A 17744-nucleotide genomic window follows, 5' to 3' on the forward strand; every position below is an offset into this window, starting at 1 on the left:
CATGGGATCAACCTTTCACCCCTAAAAACTCTTCTGGTATTTCAAACAGGGGATTATATTGTTCGAAGGGCATTTCTGCCTTCTTAGGCCACACTACTCCTTTGTTAAAATTTCCTTTTGGTTAAAACTGGACACCATGGTACATTTTTGTAAAGCTGGAGGACAACACTACATCCTATTGTATCGTACATGGCAACTCACAAAATGAATAATTTGTTTTGAAATTTTGTAAGAGCACCCACCAGTTTGCAGTGGGCGGAGTCGTCGGGTCTGTTTTCGCCCTCTGAGTGGCCAATCGCAGCTGGGGGCGTGGCCTCAAGGATAACACTCCAAAGTTTGCGCTGCGGTTTTATTGACAGATCAGAGAAAGAACAAGTCACCGAAAGGTTCGGCGGAGAATATCAGCGCAATGTCAAGTCCAAAGAAAGTTTGCATCGTCGGCTCTGGGAACTGGTAAAAAGATATTTGGATATTTCTTTTGAAAAACTGACTGCTTTGATTGTAGCTGCAGGGGTTTAGGATCATATGACAGCATGAAGTGTTCAGTTTAAACATTAAACAAAAGCCCTAAAGAGTTCAATTCTATGAGATGTAAGAAGGACATAACTGAAGACATATATTTGGGTAGTATGAAGTTACTGTTAATGTCAACTATATAATGCCTATATAAAGTTGTGTAATAGCTATATATTTTCTTTCACAGACTTTAAATATGCTCAACAGGTGTACATGTGGTGTCAGCTTTTGGGCTAACTTAACACTATTTATCACTGTTTGCATAAGCCATTTTAAGCATTGCAAATGTGCAAAACAAGTGGAACACATGTGCCAGTCACTCACACTGGTTAGGTTCAGTATTTATGTTCCATAGGTTTATGGCAGGTTGGAGAATCAAAAAACTAACTTACTGCCCTCTGGTCACATCTGAGGTTCAATATCATCAACATTTTTAATGAGGATGATATACTGACATCTGCTACAATGGTGTATTATACAACACAGTGCATTTAATCTGTGTTATGGTTAATGCATTCTATATGCTTGGTCATAGCCATGTTTATAAAGTTTTCATAAATGTAAACCCTTTGCAAAAGCCACTGTTAAAACCACATATTTAATACTTTTGTACAGTCCCGGCTCCACAGTGGGGCCTGGGTGGGCCAGGCCAACCCTATCATGAGGTTGGCCCACTCTGGCAACAACCTCACCAACTGTCTGGCCCAGCCATTATCTTTATTAGTCAGCCCCAGTTAATGGGGTCAGGCCCGTAGCAAGGTCATCTGGGCCCCCTGACTGTATATTGCTCTGGGCCACTTTCCTATTAAAAAATACAGTTTAGAATTTGTTGTGGGGCCCCTTTGATCTTTGGGCCGCTAGAATTGTTACCACCTTTCACCCCACTACCTAAGGCCCTGAATGGAGTCACACACTATTTTGCATTTACAGAGGCTGTAATACTGATGGTTGATTTCAGGGGTAAAATGTGACCTAAAATAAACAAAACGCCTTTTATTCTCAAGTTATTATTAGTCCTCTGTCTATAAATAAACAATATATTCAGATCATGCTGTGTGGCTTATAAACAAGACTCCAAAAATAGGTGTTTGCATAACAATCCAAGAGTGCATGTTTGTTATGGAGTTCACATATCCAGTTATTAAAAATCATAATTAGTTTCATCTTAACTTAGTGTTTACACATGTGGCCAGCACAGAATAATCAGTTTCCCCAAACACCTTGACAATATTGATGTGCACTAACAATATTAAATATTACATGAAAACTTTTACATTATTAACTCTCTCTCTCTCTTTCTCTAATGTCCCCAGGGGTTCTGCTATTGCGAAGATAGTTGGCTCAAATGCAAAGAATAACCCAAAGTTTGACTCTACGGTTAACATGTGGGTGTTTGAAGAGACAGTAAATGGACGCAAACTCACAGAGATCATTAACACAGACCATGAGAACGTCAAGTACTTGCCTGGACACAAGCTTCCGGAGAATGTCGTAAGAAACTTTGTATTGTTTCAGATATATAATGTCTGAAATCATTATCCTTCACATTGTCAATATAAGATGAGAGGTGATGTTTTTACCAGTAGAGCTCTGAACCATCCCACTGTGAGAAAGTATGACAAATAATTGTATTAGTACCAATTTAAAACATTAATAAAATGTTTATTAATAAGATTATATAATATTATTAGTTAATTAAAATGATGAATTAATAATAAATAATAATTTTAACAATCATCCCCCATTCAAAAGCTTTCAGTTTCACCTATAGAAAGAAAAAACAAATCAATAAAATAATAGAAAAATTAGGAAAACAATATTTCAATAAAATTATTAAATTTTTCAGTCAAATTAATTTGAATAAAAATAAATACATAAATAATATAATAATGTTGTTTTTCTTTGGGGGGGGGGGGGGTTTCCCCTTTTCACCCAATTTGGAATGCCCAATTCCCAATGTGCTTTTAAGTCCTTGTGGTCGCATAGTGATTCGCCTCAATCCGGGTGGCGGAGGATGAATCCCAGTTGCCTCCGCATCTGAGACCATCAACCCACGCATCTTATCACGTGGCTTGTTGAGCGTGTTGCCACGGAGAAATAGTGCGTGTGGAGGCTTCGCGCCATCCATCGTGGCATCCGTGCTCAACTCACCACATGCCCCACCGAGAACGAACCACATTATGGCGACCACGAGGAGGTTACCCCATGTGACTCTACCCTCCCTAGCAACCGAGACAATTTGGTTGCTTAGGAGACCTGGCTGGAGTCACTCAGCATTCCCTGGGATTTGAAGGGATAGTGAACTAGCGAACTCCAGGGGTGGTAGCCAGCGTCTTTTACCACTGAGCTACCCAGGCCCCCCTAATATAATAATGTTATTATTAATATGTGTTAATATAAAGAGACAGTTATTAGTAAGCCATATCAAAACATTGCTCTGTATTTTGAATGGTCCAAAACAGCAACACTGGTTCAATCAGTTTAGGGCTGGACTGTTTCTCTCTGTCCAATCGCATTGCACAGGAAACCTGTTTGAAATTAGTCATTATTTTGAAATTCTGTTTGGTGCTGCTAGTGGTGCAGAAAATACACACATTGCCTTTAACCAAATGGACATAATGTCCTAATATGAGAATCAGCCACAATTATGCGTTTTTACAAAAACATTTATGCATTCAACTGCTCCACTATAGGGGAAGTTAATACAGAAGTTGGAAAAGAGAATGCTGAGCAAGAAACTTTTCTCCATAAACCTCTGCAAGGTACTTTGTGTACTACAAAGAAAACCATCCATTTGCACTCTCAAGCAATAGTAAGACGCTGACAAAGCTGTCTGTGGCAACTACACGATAATGATGACCTGATTATACCAGCAGACCAAATGGTCTAGAGTCAGCCAAATGATTAGGTTAGAACTAGGTTCAGCAATCAAGGCACAATCCCATGACTGGACTAGAGGCCTGTAAAACTGTTGGCAGGTCAAATAGAGACACAATGACAGTAACCAAACCAAAGGAAGATTTTGCCATGAACAACGTGATATTTGGCTTGACATGGAGCTCTATCCTGCCCAAAAAAAAAAAAAAGAAACGAGCCAATTTTAGTCAAACAGCTACACAGCTAATAGCTATACTGGACACAATAATATAGGACCATTTAAAGCATTGGTGACTATACTGTTTTCCATTGTTACAGGGGGTTATTTTTTCAGTGTCAGATTCTCTTCCTTGTGCTTTTCCTTCTCTCTATTCCACTTGCGTCCACTTCTTTTCCCTTTGGCCTCCTCTCTCGCTCAAAGGTGGCCGTGCCAGATCTGGTTGAAGCTGCCAAGAGTGCCGACATTCTGCTATTTGTGATTCCACACCAGTTTATCGGTCGCGTTTGTGACACCATGAAGGGCAAAATCAAACAGGATGCGCTTGGAATGTCACTTATCAAGGTCCCGTACACTCATGAATACAAATAGTAAAAAACAAAATCTTGTTTTCCTGTAAAAATATCTAAACAAGTGTAAGATAATAAGACTTGTTTTCAGAGATAATATCTTAAATAAAGCAAAAACATTTTTAGAGGTTTATGCTTAAAACAAGAACAGTTGATTTGACAATAGGGTAAGCTTACAGTAATTAAAGATACAGTATATTCTCTGAAAACATGTCTAATTATCTTGCACATTTTAGTTTTATATTGGGAAAGGAATATTACAGGTTCTGAAAGTTAAGCTCAGTCAACAGCGTTTGTGGCATAATGTTGATAAGCTTAAAAAATTATTTCGTCCCTCCTTTTCTTTACAAAATAAAAAATATGGGTTACAGTGAATTGCTTACAATGGAAATGAATGGGGCCAATCAGTAAACATTAAATTACTCACTGTTTCAAAGGTATAACCACAAGGTGTAAAAAAAAAAAAAAAAAAAATGTGTGTAAACATGATTTTAGTGAGATAAAATCACTTACAAACCATTTCTGTGTAATGTTATAGCCAATTTTACAACTTCATTGCCATAATGATGTAATCAACAAACCCTAAAACGACTGTAAAAATTATGATTTAAACAGCGTGACAGCTCAAATATGTGAGTTTTAAGAGAAGAATTAATTTAAGTGCTTTTATAAAATTATAAGCTTCACATTTCTGTTTAAACCCTCCAAAAATTGGCCCCATTCACTTCTATTGTAAGTGCCTCACTGAAACAATGATTTTTTATTTGTTTAAAGAAAAGGACGGATGAGTCCAAATATATTTTTGAGGTAATCAACATTATGCCACAAATGCTCTCGATTGAGCTTAACTTGTACTGAACCCAGAATATTCCTTTAAGGATGTTTAAATATTTTGCTGGAAAACAAGACAAAAATACTGAATAACAGAAGTGTTTTTTGTATGTGCAAATTATTTAGTTACTCAGCAGTCTTGCGTAAATAAAAAACTGCGTTCCAAGATCACAAGACCGAAGCTTGCATTTGACACAGATGGCAGAAACAATGACTCAGCATGTGTGTGTGTTTAGGGGGTAGATGAAGGACCTGATGGACTGAAGCTTATCTCTGAAGTTATTCATGAGAAGCTCGGCATCAAGATGAGTGTGCTGATGGGAGCAAATATTGCCAATGAGGTGGCAGACGAGAAATTCTGTGAGACCACCATTGGTGAGCCCAAATCACACTTATAAATGAAAATATCAAAAACTAATAAATGAATCAAATTAAATTTCTGCTGACAGTTTCATTTTAAATGGCAAAATAAGCCATTCGATAAGTTCTTTTTTTGTTTCTGTGTACATGTATGTGTGTGTCTGTTTTTATGTTTGTAAGGCTGCAGGGATCAAATTCAGGGGGCGTTGCTTAAAGAACTCATGCAGACAAATCAATTCCGGGTCACAGTTGTACAGGAAGCAGATGTGGTGGAGATTTGTGGCGCTCTGAAGGTTTGCTGCTTATCTGCACTTCTCCATTTTATACCTTGGGACTGAAATAAATTGCTAAAGGAATTGCATTACAAGGAGAATTGTTGCTCAGAATGCTAATTCCATACATGATCTGTTATATTTGTAATATTCAATGTTTAAGTCAACATGAAATCAAAATGATATACTTTCACAATATATGCACAATATCGATCCTAAGAAAAAAATCCAATTGTAACTTGAAATGCCTCTGAAACAACTGTCGTTTCAGGATGACATCAACTCCATCCACCTATCATATAGAGACCGCTTTTCACGATCCAATCAATTCCCAGTGAATGAAATCTAGTCTTGCCCCCCCCACTCAGAATTAAAATGGCTTGCGAACGCTGTTTCATGTTGTCTTTAAATTCTTTTCTTGGACTGCTAAAACTGTTTGTTTTCTTTTCTCCCCTTTTCGGAATGCCCAATTCCCAATGCGCTCTAAGTCCTCGTGGTGGCGTAGTGACTCGCCTCAATCTGGGTGGCGGAGGATGAATCTCAGTTGCCTCCGCGTCTGAGACCGTCAGTCCGTGCATCTTATCACATGGCTTGTTGAGCGCGTTACCGCGGAGACATAGCACATGTGGAGGCTTCACACACAACTCGCACCCCACTGAGAGCAAGAGCCGCATTATAGCGACCACGAGGAGGTTACTACATGTAACTCTACCCTCCCTAGCAACCGGCCAATTTGGTTGCTTAGGAGACCTGGCTGGAGTCACTCAGCACGCCCTGGATTCAAACTCGCAAACTCCAGAGGTGGTAGTCAGCGTCTTTACTCACTGAGCTACCCAGGCCCCCACTAACACTGTTTTTAAGTTGGCATTGCATGCCATCCCAGATGTGTATGAGTTTCTTTCTTCTGCAGAACACAAACAAAGATTTTTAGATGAATATCTCAGCTCTGTATGTCCGTACAAGGCATGTGAATAGTGGCCAGAACTTTAAAGCTCAAAGAAGCATATAAAGGCAGCATAAAAGTAATCCATATGACTCCAGTGGTTAAATCCATGCCTTCAGAAGTGATATGATTGGTCTGGATGAGAAACAGATCAATTGTTAAGTCCTTTAGTTGGCGATATGCACAAAGAATGTGAATCACCAAAAACAAAAGAAGAAGAACTCTTAGGACAGTAGAACGCTTAGGAGGACTGTTTGAAATTGGAGATTTATAGTAAAAAAAAAAGACTTAAAATGGATCTGTTTCTCACTCACACCTATCATATCGCTTCTGAAGATATGAATTTAACCACTGGAGTAGTATGGATTACTTTTATGCTGCCATTATGTGTTTTTTTGAGCTTCAAAGTTCTGTCCACCATTCATTTGCATTGTATGGACCTACAGAGCAGAGATATTCTTCTAAAAATCTTTGTTTGTGTTCAGGAGAAGAAAGAAAGTCATACACATCTTGGGTGGCATGAGAGTGAGTAGATGATGAGAGAATTTTCATTTTTGGGTGAACTATCCCTTTAAAGTGGGTTCACTTACAATAACTCAAGAAGTTATTTTATCAACAGTAATGTTATTTGTACAGACAACAATAATAGTAGTATGTCATGAAATTGTAGGTTAGTTGTCAGCTGTACAGTTTTGCTGAAAAAAGGTGTTTGAAGCATCATGAACATAAAAAAATCAAACCAGTAGGCCGATATGCAAACCAAAAAATATTTAGACATTTATGCCACACTTAATAATGTACAGAGCATCAAACCAAGTGGCATCAGCAAACAAATTATTCTAGAGCTTTATTTTTCTTCCAAAATAACTGCACACGTGGCAGAGCCAAACACCTGCAGGCCATACCATAGCACCATATATTATGTGGTAAACATACTGAATACTCGGAGAGTATACAGCATCTCACACAATACCTCAATCTTTGTATTCTTACAGAATATAGTGGCAGTAGGAGCAGGTTTCTGTGATGGACTAGGGTTTGGTGACAATACCAAGGCTGCGGTGATCAGATTGGGTCTGATGGAGATGATTAGCTTTGCTCGTTTGTTCTGCACCACTGGCTCCGTCTCCCCTGCAACCTTCCTGGAGAGCTGCGGCGTCGCTGACCTCATTACAACATGCTACGGAGGTCGCAATCGCAAAGTCGCAGAAGCCTTCGCCAAGACTGGCAAGGTGAGACACCAGAAGTTTTTCGATGTTAAAATAATTTTTCCTATCCCATCTTAATATGCAGAGACAAATATACATAAGACATTCTTTGGTTAATTTTCTCTTGAACTATAATCACTGTCTTTGTGGCGCTATAAAAATTCCTATGTTTGTTTTGAGTGACCAGTCCATATTGACATAACAACATTGACTCAACCAACGGCATGAGTTGTGGGCGGGACTATCTGTTTGTTTGATCAACAGTAGACGGGAGTGTATTCAGAAAGCTGTTTGAAACAATGTTTATTTTTGCAATTCTGTTCACACTTCAGCTTTAATTGGAAACTGTGAATAAGATGTTATCAGCTGGAAATGTGTTGTGTGTTGCTGTAGTTTTATTAAGGACAGGCAAACAGGGACCAATTTGTCTCTTACCACATCTCAATTTCAGTTCAGTTTTCAATGTAGTGTGCTTTATTGATGTCAAAAAAGTATTACACATTTGTATTGCCAAAGTGTTTTTATCTTAGTTGCGTAAAATGAGAACAGTGCTATAAAGTAACGTACTAAAAAGTAAAATATAAATAGTGGAAATGGAGTAAACAAAGTAGGTGGCCTAATGACAAATAATTTTTAGAGCATGATTTTCAAAAAACTGCTCAATGAAGACATGACTTTAAGACATTACAGACATAACAGCATAATTTTCTGAAAAGCTTCTTTGAAACGATGTGTACTGTGAAAAGCGTACATGCTTGATTTGTACATTTCCTGAAGAAACAGCGAGTAGAAAAAAAGTAGCTGAAACAATTGTGCTAGGGTGTTGAGAGGAGATTACCAGGGAGTTGCCATGCAGTTGCTAAGGTTTTATAAGTGTTTTTAGCACGTTGTTATGCAGTCGATAGGGTGTTTTGGGTGGTTGCTTGGTGTTTGCTTACTGGCCCAAGTGAAAAGAGCTTCAATGATATTCTGGGAGAGAAGAGGGCTGTTTGAAATTGGAGATTTATAGTAAAACAAAATACTTAAATATTGATCTGTTTCTCACCCACATCAGTCATATCACTTCTGAAGACATTGATTTAACCACTGGAGTCTTATGGATTACTTTTATGTTGCCTTTATGTGATTTTTGAGCTATAAAGTTTTGGACCCTGTTGACTTGCATTGTATGAACCTACAGAGCTGAGATATTCTTCTAAAAATCTTCATTTGTGTTCAGCAGAAGAAAGAAAGTCAAACACTACTGGGATGACATAAGGGTGAGTAAATGATGAGAAAAAAAGCGTAGCATTAGTTCTGTCAGGTCACGTGAGTCAAGCTCACAATCAGCTGACGTTCAGCTGATCATGACTTCTACCAATACAATTATGACGCTTATCAGAGCGGTCCTGTTTAAGTCCTCCATTCATTCCTTCATTCATTGCTTAGCTGTCTTTCCATTTCATGGATGTTAGCTGCACTTAACACCCTCCTCCAACCCCAGCTCCACCTCTGTATGGCAGCTTGCCTTTAGTTTCTCTACAACTATCTTGTTTTGTGCTCCAAGACTACAGTTGATTGCCAGTTTGGAATTCCCATATTCATTGTGTTATTCTGCCTTGTTCTTGATTGCCAACTTGATATACAGTATTTGAAGTTCTAGTAAGTGTTATGCAAATGAACAATTGTATCATTTAGCACTGTCAGAATGTAAAAAAATGTGCAGTGAATGCTGCACTCTGCTCTGTCCATGCATGACTTCATGGATGGGCGGAGGAATTGCCCAGAACAGAACCATACCCCCCAACACCAACAGATGCTTCACTTGTCTATAAGTGAATAAAGTATTCATTCAGGTATTCATTTGACGGAAGTGGTCCTGATTGAATTAGAATTTTTGGGTGAACTATCCCTTTGAGTCCGACTGCATAGAAAGTAACAGCACACCTCTCCTCAACAAGCTGCATGGTTTAAGCTGCATCATACGTGTCTGTACTCCGTAGCACAAACCATACAAACAGTTATGTACATAAGTTTAAAACTTAGGGATTTAAACAAACCCCAATGTATAAGCCTTAGCACCAGTGAGTCACATGACGCCATGCGAGGATCGGACATGTGAACGGTGAGCTCTGCGCACTTTGCTAGTTTTAATACTTTTTATGATATAAACCAGTGGGATTTGATACACTCTGTTCCATAACTGTTCTAGGAGGACAATATGTCAAAGAATTAAAAATCCTCTGGCTCTGGAGACATTTATTTATTTTTTCTCCCTTTTTCTCCCCAATTTGGTATGCCCAATTCCCAAGTCCTCATGGTGGCCTAGTGACTTGCCTCAATCCAGGTGGCGGAGGACGAATCTCAGTTGCCTCCGCATCTGAGACCGTCAATCCATGCACCTAATCACGTGGCTTGTTGAGCTCGTTGCGCGGAGACCTAGCACATGTGGAGGCTTCACGCTATTCTTCACGGCATCCACGCACAACTCACCACGTGCCCCACCGAGAGTGAGAACCACATTATAGCGACCACGAGGAGGTTACCCCATGTGACTCTACCCTCCCTAGCAACCAGGCCAATTTGGTTGCTTAGGAGACCTGGCTGGAGTCACTCAGCACGCCCTGGATTCGAACTCGCGACTCCAGGGGTGGTAGTCAGTGTCAATACTCGCTGAGCTACCCAGGCCTCCGGGCTCTGGAGACATTAAAAGACACTTACGTGCTAAGGCTGACACCTCTGAGAAGGCCGCGGACCAGGAAGTCAGTTTGGTCGGAGAGTTTCGGGAAATGCGGCGGGATATGCCGAACATGTCGGTAATGCTGACGAAGGTCGTTGCCGACTTGGAGGATCTTGCTGTGATACATCAATTGATCACTGCCATACTGATGTGGTCACAAGAGTGGGGTATGTCGAGAAACGGATTGATTATCTAGAGTCATCGGAGAGGGAGTTATCTGCAAATCTGCTAGAGACCAAAGTGGATTTGGAGCATGTCTGGGAGAAGTTGGAGAACATGGAAAACCGTTGCCGGCGGAATAACGTCCGTATCGTGGGAGTCCCGGAGGGAGTAGAGACAGAATATGGTGGAATTCCTGGACGGGCTCTTTCCGAGTCTGCTCGACATAGCAGGCCATAAGCTGGAAATTGAGCGAGCTCACAGGGTTCCAGCTTGGTGATCCGCTGAGGGAGACAGGCCCCGAGTAATTCTGGTCAAATTTCTGAGATCAACCGATAAAGATCTTGTGTTACGTGAGGCGAGGAGTAAAACAAGGCTTTCTTGGAAGAACCACAGCATTTTCTTGTTCCCCGTCTTTGCGAACTCAACAAGAGAGAAACGAAGGGATGTTGCAAGCTGCTGGCACCCCTCATGATATAATATTGGGAGGAGATTTTAATCTTTTGATGCACTCAGTCCTTGATCATAGTGGAGCAAAAGTGTGCAAGCCCCCTAGAGCAACAGTGACGCTTACACGTGTAAAAATCTTGGTCTTACAGATATTTGGAGACTTTTGAACCCATTTGGTAGAGACTATACATTTTCTTTTTGTCAGTCCATAAGATTTACTCTAGAATAGATTTATTTTTTAATTATATCTTAGTCCCTCATTTCATCTGATGTTGATTGCTCAATTGGAAACATTTTAATCTCAGATCACGCCCTGGTGTATTTAGAGGTGTTGCCACAAAAAAAGAAAATCAAAAGAAAAAAGAAATCATATAGTTGACACTTTAATGTATCCCTTTTGCAAAATCCTGAATTCCAACAAATGCTAAAAACTGAAATCAATGTCTATATGGAGACCAACTGGTCCTCAGTATCCTCTGTGGGCGTGGCTTGGGAGGCACTTAAGGTGTTTCTTAGGGGCCGGATTATACAGTATGCCTCATTCTGTAAGCGCCGAATGTTGTCTAATGGCCTCAGAGAATTGACCCGACTGAAATACATATATAATACTATTTTGTCGTGAAAGGTGGAGTTTTGGCTATTCAGGCCAAGACAGTCATACTTTGAGTCGGGGGACAAAGCAGGGAAGCTTTTGGCTAGGTATATAAAACAGAGAGAGTCTTTTGTTACCATTCTCTCTGCTGGAATCTGCTGGTGGTGAAATATTTACCTCGGCCATTGATATTAATAATGCTTTTAAAGAATTCTATCTTGACCTCTATAGTTCCTCTATAAACTTTGTGGAACCATTAGAACTTCCTAAACTGAAAACTAAGCAAAACAATTCTCTTGATTCTGAGATAAACTTGGAGGAGCTTGGTGAAGTAATTAAGGCCCTACAGGCAAGGCTCTGGGGCCAGATGGCTTTGCCGCTGAATTTTTTAGATCTTATACTAAAAAGTTTATACGGAATCATTAAAGAACGGAAAGCTTCCGCCAACCATGACACAAGCCCGGATCAGTCTGATTCTTAAAAAGGACAAAGATCCAAATGTGTGGAAGAGTTACTGTCCAATTACCCTGATCCAGCTAGACGTTAAAATATGGTCCAAAATTTTGGCTAAACGATTAAGTTATGACATCTCTTATACATATAGATCAGGTGGGGTTTATTCGGGGCCGCAGCTCTTCTGATAACATTAGGCGTTTCATCAATATCATGTCCGATGATCAGACTCCAGTCGCTGCCATCTCGGTAGCGGCGGTACAAACAAATGGATTAATTTCAGATTATTTTACTCTGGATAGGGGCACCCGCCAGGGTTGCCCTCTTTCCCCATTATTGTTCTGTCTTGCCCTGGAACCATTAGCAGCCGCTATAAGAAAGGAGGAGGATTTTCCAGGGGTGGTTGCGGGAGGTGTGGCGCATAAGCTTCTGCTTCCGACCCTACTAGATCTGTGCCTTGCCTCCACAGAATTATTCATTCCTTTTCTAAGCTCTCAGGATACAGAGTTAATTGTTCTAAATCCGAAGCTTTGGCTCTGATAGCATACTGCCCAGTAATGGCTTTTCAGCCAGGTGCCTTCCAGTGGCCCAAACAGGGCATTAAGTATTTGGGCATTTTATTCCCAGCAAATTTGTGTGATTTAGTTAGTGTTCATTTTGACCCTTTAATAAAAAGTTTTTCGAGCGATGTGGGCAGGTGGGCTTCATTACATTCATCTATGATTGGGAAGGTTAATGTTATTAAAATTAATTGTATTCCAAAATTCAACTACCTGCTACAATCTCTCCCAGTAGATGTCCCCCTCTCTTATTTCAAGCAATTTGATAACATAGCAAAGTCCTTCATTTGGAATGGTAAACGTCCCAGATTACATTTCAGTAAGTTGCATAGGCCGATTGACAAAGGTGGGCTAGGCCTACCCAAGATTTTGTTTTATTATTATGCATTCGGTCTCAGACATTGGCTCATTGGTCGCTTCCACCTGAGAGAGAGCCCCTCCCTGGTTTTGTATTGAACAGGAAGTTCTTGCCCCTATTTCACCATTGCAAAGCCTTTCAATCAAACTAACCGGAGAAGTTAAGTTACACCCTGTTATCTTGCATTTGCACACGTATGGACAAAAGTGTCCAGAGTGTTTAATTCGGACATTTATTTAAATTTTGCTTCGAGCATATGGCTGAACCCAAATTTATGTATTAATAAGTCCCCTTTCTGTTGGACAGAGTGGATTGTGAGGGAGGTTAATATGCTCGGTGACCGATATGAGAGTGGAGTGTTGAGATCCTTTGAAAATATGGTTCAATATTTTGGGATTCCCAGGTCTCAATTCTTTAGGTATTTACAGCTGCGCCACCTGCTTTGTACTATTTTTGGGAGTAGCATACACCCCCTAAAGTGGCAGATACTCTGGGAGTTGTGATTACTGCTTTTGGAAAAGGTCATGAGGCATCAGTGTATTACTCCCTGCTAATTCAGAGTCTGGGGGACGGAGCTTCAACTTCTTTCAAGAGATTATGGGAGAAAGATTTAAACTTGGTATTCGATAAGGGAGTGTGGGCTAGGATTCTAAAAAACATCAAGTCTGCATCTAGAGATGCAAGGGTGCACCTTATGAAATGTAAGATTTACATCGATTCTATTGGACCCCCACTAGATTGTATAGGCTTGGTCTTAAATACACACCCACCTGCTGGCAATGCCAATCAGAAGATGGGGACACAACCCGTGTATTTTGGTGGTGTGTTAAGATCTAAGAATTTTGGTTGAGGGTTCAGAGTTTTATGTGTGACGTATTGTGAACACAAATTTCATAATAATGGGGTTTACGGGGGATAAAGGTTGATTCTCTGTACATGAATGTTTTGTTGTGTTATGTGTCATGCTGAAGGAGCAACCAAAAAAAATCTGAAAGCCTTAGCACCAGTAACACCAGTAATTATCTCTCTCAGTGTAAATTATCATTCAGTTCTCTGTTTCAGTCTCTTGAGGAGCTTGAAAAGGAAATGTTGAATGGTCAGAAACTGCAGGGTCCAGCCACAGCCGCTGAGGTCCACACCATACTTAAAAACAAAGGCCTACCTGACAAGTAAGTATAAAAAAGAAAAAAAATTGCGTGCTATTGTCTGCATTTACACAAAATCAAAGTGCTATTTAAAATGGGACATATCTGAACATGTTTTTCCCTGCAGGTTTCCTCTGTTTAATGCAGTGTACGAGATCTGTTTTGAGGGTCAGCCTGTTGCTGGGTTCATCCGCTGCTTGCAGAACCATCCGGAACATCAGTGAAAGAAGAGCAGGGTTAGAGTAACAAGTGTGTGTGTGAGTGTTGCAAAAATGCAGTATTTGTATGTGGGAAAAGCATAACTATGCTGATCGACCAGCTAGACCAACACCAAACCAGCATTTAAACCAACCTGAACCAGCATGGAAATTCAGCTGGGCTATGTCTTTTCAGCAGGGTGTTTGTGTGTGTGTGTGTGTGTGTGTGTGTGTGTGTGTGTTACAATGAGAATCAGGGCTGGGCCTGTCCTACAGGCGGGCCGCCTTGGGGGGTCCCACGAACACATGCAAAGTAAATGAACAAGTCATAAGATTAACATTTATGACTTTTATTTTTAAATTCTCTGCAGTCTAATGGTTTCTATCACGCACAAACACACACAGGACAACGTGCAACATGCGTGGACCTGATCATTTAACACACAAATCACAATGACGGTAAAAACTAAAAACCAACATATTATGTATAAAATGAGCTCTGAATAATCACAAAAAGACAAATAACTGAAATTTACAACAAATAAAATAACAGCAGTGTATCTAAAATCGGCAAGAAGCTAAGCAGTACACACTAATCTGAATAAGTTATTCATAACGCAGAGCACTACTGGGAACTGAGCACGACATTATTATTAGACACAGATCGCACCTTGCTAAATAATGTGCACGCCTGACATAAACGCAGGAAATAAGTTATGAAAAATATTGCTTTGTGGCTATTTGAGTCTTTGAGGCTTATTTTGTGTAAAGGATAGACGAAACAGCACTTGACAAATCATTAGGGCTTTTCACGTTTTCTCAAGAATAATCTGCTGGGGAAGGAATTAAAGCACTGCAGGTATAAAGATGCAGAAACTCAAATAGAGTGAACATATGAGCAATTAATCTGGAAAATAACCAAACCATCCTATCTACAAAGATCTCTGCTCTCTAAGAGGTATGTGTTTATTCTTTACATTTGTTAACAAATATATATTTCGAGGTGTTGTGTTTATAGGCCTTATTTAAAATATGTCATTTTATTTATACATAATACTGTTACCCAGTAATTATCATACTTGCAGCTTCCATGACTCATACTATATTAATTGAGACACTGGTTTATTTGTACTTCTAGAAAAAAGTTGAAAGGTGATCAAAATAAGGCAATAAAATGGTGACTTGTCACAGCACCTAAAATACACGCATTCCCTTATTCATGCATGTACATTTTATCCAAACATCTTCATGTTATTGGACACATTATTACCGAGCTATACAGTATAGTGCTTCTTTTTTAGTGCTTTCTATTTGAAAAATCTGCTCATCACGTTTGCAGTGGTTCTATGATGTTTTAGAATTATGACAATTTTCACACCGGGGGGCCCATTTTCATGATTTCGCCTAGGGTCCCACAAACCCACGGGCCAGCTCTGTTGAGAATGATCAATTCTGTGAGGTTATGTCATTGGTTCTCAGTTTAAATGTTGTATGCAACAGTTTATTTACACTTTATTCTGTTGAAAATGTTTAACATCAAACTGATTATTCATCACTATGTTCCTCAGTCCCCTTAAGCTGTTACCATCCATGCAGAGAGTGGAAAAGTCCTCAGAATAATGTTCTCAACATGTACTGTGAAATATATCATTGTATTTGTAAGCTCCATTTGTCAATTTTTTAATTAAATGCATTTTGAGGGTTGTACAGCATGCATAAGAACCACAAAAATGTCAGTCCAATGATTAAGCAAAGCAAAAGAGTCATGATGGTCATACACAAATCTGTAAAAAGGCCACAAGAGTGCGAAGCTTTGCTGCAAAGAAATAGCTAGCTGGTAATGGTAAGTATATTGTTTTATTTTAAAAAATGCATCCGATGAATCAGAGCTAATGAAACACATCAAAGTTTACGCCATTTACAAATGCTTAACAAAGTAAGGTTCCAGTACTACTTAGCAGAATAAATATCCAGGTATTTCCAACTTTTTGGGTTTGTTTCTCTAGTAATGGATTTTTTGGCAGTTTTCCATCAATTCAGAAACATCCTCACTGGAGTCATTATACTGCAGACTGGAAAAAATATGAGAAAAATAACTCTATAATATGTTATTATGGATAGTACATCATACTGAAGTGTGACAAGAGCGTATTTACATGAGTGGACTGAACTTACTTTAGCTCGCTTATGATTGGATGGTCCTGCATGAATATGACCAACTGTGGTACAGATGAGTCCGTCAGGCCGTTGATCTTCAGGCTGAGTGTCAGAAAAGTGCTGCTGGCAGTAACAAATTCACATAACTCCATAACGCATGCGTCAGTCAGTGACATCATCTCCAGACTGCAAAGACAAGAAAACGCAGGTATAAGGCACATCATCAGGTGCAGTTTAAAGGGACAGTTCACCTAAATTGAAAGTTATGTAATCATTTACTCATCTTCGTGTCGTTCCATTTGCATATGACATTCTTTCTTCCGTGAAACACAAAAGGGGAACTTCTGAAGAATATCCTGTTTGCTCTTTTCCATATAACAACAAAAGCAGCACCATTAATGTATCATAAAAGTCGACCATAAAACTCGAGTGCTACATTCCAAATCTTTTGAAGCCAAATTATCTGATTGTGTAAGAAATAGTCTGATATTTAAGTCTTTATTCACTGATTATCTTGACATCTTCTCTAGCTCTCCTTAGCACGCTCATGACAGTTCATATCAAGTAGGGGGGGGTATTTGGGAAGCATCACAATCACTTTTCATAATTATTTTTTTGAAACCCAGTCAACTTGAATTTTATATTATTGCAATAATAATAATGTTAAGACATTGTTATAGAAATATATTATTGTACTGTATAATAATAATTTTCATTAATAATTTATTATAATTATTTAATAGTAATTTATTTATTTAATAATTTTAAATAATAATAATTATAGTAATAACTTACTATGCAGTCCCGGCAAACCCTCAAGCCTTTATTTCGGTGGAAGCTTTTATTTGAAAACTGAAGGGATGGACATTTATGTTGTTTCAAGTTGAGTTGACAACAGCCTTTTAATGCAGTAAAATGCTTTCACCTGCCTTGCTGTCAACAAAAACCGCTCTCATGGGGTTATTTTAAATGTGTATAGTAAATTGTAGCGGCCAAACAGAGGTATGTGAAATTACGCAAATGTGCAATTAAAGTAAATCTGAGGCGCTTTAAATAATGCGCTCAGTGCACGTTAGCACACCTAACTGAACTCAGAGCACATTTGTCACTCAGGGCACCAGAAAGATAAGCGTTTGAGTGTATGGAGCACAGAACCACTCTGAAACCACATGTGTAATACAATGATCCCATTTACATGTATTTACATAGGCACAGCACAGCAGGCAGCGCGTTGAGAATATTTATTTAATTAAATCGCAGCCCTCGTGGTTTGAAAACCACACTGGGTCATATCGCGATTTAGGTTTTATCTCGGTTAATTGTTCAGCCCTAATGGAAAGGATCATTAAGCAAATATCTTCAAAATTTGTCCCTTTGTGT

At 39.3% G+C, this 17744-nt stretch overlaps 1 protein-coding gene across 1 annotated transcript; it reads left to right on the plus strand.

The window, feature by feature from the left end:
- Positions 1–306: 306 nt before the first annotated feature.
- On the plus strand, positions 307–15919 carry gpd1a (glycerol-3-phosphate dehydrogenase 1a). The gene is made up of 8 exons (XM_051652803.1): positions 307–453; positions 1830–2007; positions 3815–3955; positions 5028–5166; positions 5332–5444; positions 7362–7598; positions 13928–14034; positions 14138–15919. The coding sequence occupies exons 1-8, from the start codon at positions 410–412 to the stop codon at positions 14232–14234; spliced, it is 1056 nt and encodes a 351-aa protein (XP_051508763.1). The 5' UTR covers positions 307–409; the 3' UTR covers positions 14235–15919.
- Positions 15920–17744: the final 1825 nt, after the last annotated feature.

This window comes from Myxocyprinus asiaticus, chromosome 24 (genome assembly GCF_019703515.2).
Source record: "Myxocyprinus asiaticus isolate MX2 ecotype Aquarium Trade chromosome 24, UBuf_Myxa_2, whole genome shotgun sequence".
Classification (NCBI taxonomy): domain Eukaryota; kingdom Metazoa; phylum Chordata; class Actinopteri; order Cypriniformes; family Catostomidae; genus Myxocyprinus; species Myxocyprinus asiaticus.

What these genes read in the sequence shown, in the direction of transcription:
- gpd1a (XM_051652803.1), top strand. Translation starts at nt 410, where the DNA reads ATGTCAAGTCCAAAGAAAGTTTGCATCGTCGGCTCTGGGAACTG. An exon ending in ACAAGCTTCCGGAGAATGTC is followed by an intron (nt 2,008 to 3,814) that starts GTAAGAAACTTT and finishes TCTCGCTCAAAG; the next exon opens with GTGGCCGTGCCAGATCTGGT. An exon ending in AGATTTGTGGCGCTCTGAAG is followed by an intron (nt 5,445 to 7,361) that starts GTTTGCTGCTTA and finishes GTATTCTTACAG; the next exon opens with AATATAGTGGCAGTAGGAGC.